The 4,779-nt window shown below is 41.8% G+C and overlaps 1 protein-coding gene across 1 annotated transcript; it reads left to right on the top strand.

Annotated features, from left to right (window-relative positions):
• The first annotated feature begins 621 nt into the window (after positions 1–621).
• LOC131165860 (trihelix transcription factor ASIL2-like) lies at positions 622–2,883 on the top strand. The gene has a single exon (XM_058123985.1). The coding sequence runs from the start codon at positions 1,611–1,613 to the stop codon at positions 2,682–2,684; it is 1,074 nt and encodes a 357-aa protein (XP_057979968.1). The 5' UTR covers positions 622–1,610; the 3' UTR covers positions 2,685–2,883.
• Positions 2,884–4,779: the final 1,896 nt, after the last annotated feature.

Here is a 4,779-nt window from a genome sequence, read left to right as displayed (position 1 = left end):
TTTCAAACTAATAAATGAACTAAGCCACTAAGTTAATTAAATTAATTGATAATTAATAAATATACTTTGAGAGAGATATATTTTAGAGTAAAAAATTTAAAATCTAATATTTTATGAGCTTACTATCGAGTTTGTTGGTGAGCTTGATATTAAGTTAGTTCAAGAGTTTAATATCAAATTAGTTCCCGAGTTACTCATGAATTAGTAAACGAGTTGATAAATGAGTTGATTCGTGAGTTGATAAACAAGTTGGCTCACAATTCTAGCATGTTGAGTATGAACAAATTTGAATTCGATTTGTTTAGTTGACGAATTCAAAATTTGAACTTGAGTTCGACTTATTTAACTTAATAAATAAGTTTGAGTGAATCATTATTGAATTGAACATTAAGTAGTCGATGAACGGTCCAAGTCATTTATTTAGTAAAATTTTAAATTTTTTATTTTAAATTTCAGATTCTCATAGATACTAAAAAATATTAATGTTGTCTTTGCAAATCGTAATCATTATGAGTTCACTTGACAAATGGATATATCATATTTGTTTTACCCTTCTCCATTTACCTGGGTCCGCAACAATCAACATAATTTGAATCCGATCATTTGGATCCAACCGAAACCTAGAGATATTAAAAACAGAAAAGAGAGAGAGAAACGGTCATAGGGGTGGAATTGTGGAAATAGAATGGATGGGTGGGGCGCTACCCGCTCACCAGTCCACCACCACCACCACATTCGCCGCCTGCCTTGTCATTAAAGGAGAACCCGCCCGGACCGCCCCACCCCCATCCACGTCATCACCGGCGATGGCGCATACGTCCCAACCTGTGGGCGATGATTTGAAATTATTGTACCCGATCCCTTACCAGTTACCGGCAGCAGGACGTCACCCCCACAACTCACGTGACCCCTCCCTCCTTTTTACCGACCAACTCCTCCCCATCACCGCCACCTGTCCGTTCCCGGCGACACCCCCGCGCCCCCCTCTCCCCACGGTTTCTTTATTTTTCCCGTTTTGCCCCCCGCGTTTTACCTCTCAAGTCATAAAACTCGCTGCCCCCTTTGATTGACCGAACTGCCCCTGCGGTCAGTTCCATCCGACGCTTCATTGGCCGGTTGTTTCAGGCGTAAACGACGAACGGGGCTAGTTAGTAAATTCAGCAGCGGCGAGGGGGTTTTCCGTCCAACGGATTAATTATGCCAATATAAACAGGGAGAAGCTCGCCTGCGGAGCCGGCAGGGGGGTCGCTCCGGTGACGGGAATTTCAGTACCGTCCAATAGGGTTCAAACGCGTGGCCGGATCCGTCCCCACATCCGTCCACGTGTCCCCTTCGGTGCCCCTCGACGGACGCCGTCAAATCTCTCAGTTTTTTCCGTCAACGTATACTTTCACGTAAAATTTTGGGGCAGCGTCAAATTTTCCCGTCCTTAAATTCGCCGGTCAACCAAAACCCTAATCCATTCCTCTTTCCCTTCCCTCTCTCCGTCTATCTGTCTCTCTCTCGCTCTCTTTCTCCGATCTGTTCATCTCCTTCCTCTCGCGGACTCTTCATCTACCAGATCTCCTTTCTTCGTCGCCGAAGAGATCGTTCGAAGTAGCGTCGTGGCCATGGAAGACGATGAGGAGATCCAGTCGCACCCGTCGCCTGATACGGGATCTCCGGCGTCTCCTCGGCCGAACGGCCGGATTACGGTGACGGTGGCGGCGGCACCGCCTCAGAATACTCTCACGCTGGCCCTGCCCATACAGCAGCCGAGGACCGCCGGGAACGGCGGCGGAGGCGGCGGAGGCCGGGAAGACTGCTGGAGCGAGGGAGCGACGTCGGTGCTGATCGACGCCTGGGGAGAACGGTACCTAGAGTTGAGCCGGGGAAATCTGAAGCAGAAGCACTGGAAGGAAGTGGCCGATATTGTGAGCAGTCGCGAAGACTATACCAAGACGCCTAAAACCGACATCCAGTGCAAGAACCGAATCGATACGGTGAAGAAGAAGTACAAGCTCGAGAAGGCCAAGATTGCCGCCAGCGGCGCTCCGAGCAAGTGGCCTTTCTTTAAGAGGCTCGACCAATTGATCGGCCCGACGGCTAAGATCGCTGCCACCGGCGGTTCGAACACGCCTTTATCGTCGGCGTCTCAGGGTCAGAAAGTCCCTATGGGCATTCCGGTTGTACGATCGACCGCGCAGTTCCATCAGCCAGCACAGCAAAAGCAACAGCACCAGCAACCACATCAACAGAAGCAGAAGCAACCGTTTCGAAGACGGGCGCCGTTGGATTCCGATTCGTCAAGATCGGAACCGGAGGCGTCGCCGGACTCGACTGACAGTTTTCCGCCGGAGACATTCGGGAGGAAGAAGGCCAAGTTTCAAAGGGAAATGAATTCGAGCGTGCGGGCAGGGGCGAACCGTGGAAAAGAAAAGGGGTGGGGGAATTCGGTGAGGGAACTGACTCAGGCGATTCTGAAATTCGGGGAAGCGTACGAGCAGGCGGAGACCTCGAAGCTGCAGCAGGTGGTGGAGATGGAGAAGCAGAGGATGAAGTTCGCCAAAGAGCTGGAGTTGCAGAGAATGCAGTTCTTCATGAAGACCCAGTTGGAGCTTTCGCAGCTGAAGCATGGAAGACGAGGTGGGAGTAATCACCATAGCAACAATAACAATAACAATCACAGTGACAGCAGTAACTAGATCAATTAGACGAGATTGGGTTAGATTAGATCAGATTTCTCTGTTTATGGGTGAATAGGGAATGAATCCAACATGAAAAAACTCGAATTGGATTTGGTAGCTCGTATAATTCCCTTTCTTATCCTTATTTATTTCAACCATAACTTGTCAAATTCTCAAAGACAGTGATCCAATGTCAACTAGTGTTCATTAGAGTTAATTATTGCAGCCCCTTCATGTCATCTTTCTTTTGCATTCACTTATTGTATAATGTTTACTTTATTCTCACTTTATCAACCCTAGCAAAAGAAAAGCAGCAGAGTTTGAACTTCAATTTTTTGAAAGTTGCACTATGCATAGGCATTTGAAGATGCAATGTCCTCAGCAGATTGAACCAGATGCAGATCAATTCATCCTCTTATTTTCTTGTTCAAGATTGCTCAAATGTATTTTTTTTTTCTGGTGGGATATCGATCCTCGTCTTCATTCTTCACCGAACCTCTGAATTGGATGCAGGGCAGCTTGCTTTTTCTACAATGATCATGATCTGGTTGGACGCCCTAAATCAATACTGGCATTTCTTTGCAGTCAAAATAGAATTGAAATTCTAACACTATGATGGATTTTTTACTCTTTTCTTTCAGAATCGTGGACTGTAGACATTGTTTTTGTTCTTGGCCAGAAGCTTTTCGTCAGCTGCTTTCACAAAATCATATCTCCTGGCAAGAACTGGTTTGGGAAAAAAATTGACAATGGTTGATCTGCTGTGGGTAGTAACTTGTAAGTATTTGCAGGGAACATACCCCAGCATTTATGAATGTGAAAATTAAATAACCAATGGATCATCAGGATCTCATTCTTCTTCCCTGTGCTTATGCAATTAAAGAAACACAGAGGAGAAAAATAGAGAAATATAAAATGGGACAGAGAAGAACCTTAGGGAGACCAAAATTTGAAATTCAATTGGTTGGTTGGTTGGATTGAATGTAGATATATATATCTATATAGCAATGAATAAAAAATGACTTCTAGAAACCATGGTGATTGTTCGCCATGTGACAGTTTCTTCCTTTCTTTGTTCTTTTCTTTTAAAAAATCTCAATTAATAGGTTTTTTATTTTCTCGCATCATAAAAAATATTGACAAACCAAATTAGTATGATGCACATCCTTAAGTAAGAGGATAAGCTTCTGTCTTTAAAAATCATTTACTTGTTTTGTGCACATTATATTCGTGATTAGTGTTTCTTAACTTGTTGATTTATAAGACATATACTATTTGTGTATTGATGAATGCTTGCTAATGAAGTCATTAAGAAGTGACTTATGACTTTCTATGCACATACATGCAAATTAATCAATTATGTTTTCGTACACTCCAACTAGTAAATGTAAAAGAACTTCCGATTTACCCCTCCATATGTTGCAATAATAGCAAGAATGATAAAATACATAACCAAAATTTATTTTGACATCTCTAAATCCAAAAATTTCTTAGGGAGTATCTATGTTACATTCCCAATGGATTAACCTATGATTGATTTTCTTTTAAAAAAATAATATTCAAACTAGCATCTCATTAGTTAGTAAACATTTTAATATGGCTTTATCAGTTTGTTGTCCTCTACTTGTTTACTAATAATCTTTGCATATTTAGATCGTACTACAACATCACTCCTATTTCATATTGGAGCATTGCTAACATCGCTGTCAAAAATAATTAAACTTGTTCCAAAATTTTTCAATATAATTTGATTTAGATAAAGTAATTCATAGAGTATATCTAATAATCTTTTCCCCTAAATCACATCAAGCAGTACCCAAATCTTTGACATTCAACTTGAAATTCAAGTAACTAATGCATCATCATCTTTCTCTTTATTCATGTTCTATTCCCTTCAAAATGTAAATTTTTTTCCAAAGTGTCACTCCCATAAGCCAATTCAAGAGTGTGGATAGGGGCTCTTCAATTAAATCTAGTTCTTATTTTTTATTATAACCCTAAGCCTTGTGCATAAAATTCCAACTGTGTGAGGAGGCCTAGAAAGCAAATTCTTACTTGTGCAATTGATATTGTATGGTACATGAATAATTAATAATTTTTAAAAAAATTAAAC

The sequence above is a fragment of the Malania oleifera genome, chromosome 10, assembly GCF_029873635.1.
Source record: "Malania oleifera isolate guangnan ecotype guangnan chromosome 10, ASM2987363v1, whole genome shotgun sequence".
In the NCBI taxonomy this organism is placed as follows: domain Eukaryota; kingdom Viridiplantae; phylum Streptophyta; class Magnoliopsida; order Santalales; family Ximeniaceae; genus Malania; species Malania oleifera.
The sequence above is the reverse complement of the archived record's forward strand: the minus strand, read 5'-3'. Positions and strand labels throughout refer to the sequence as shown.

What these genes read in the sequence shown, in the direction of transcription:
- LOC131165860 (XM_058123985.1), top strand. Translation starts at nt 1,611, where the DNA reads ATGGAAGACGATGAGGAGATCCAGTCGCACCCGTCGCCTGATACGGGA.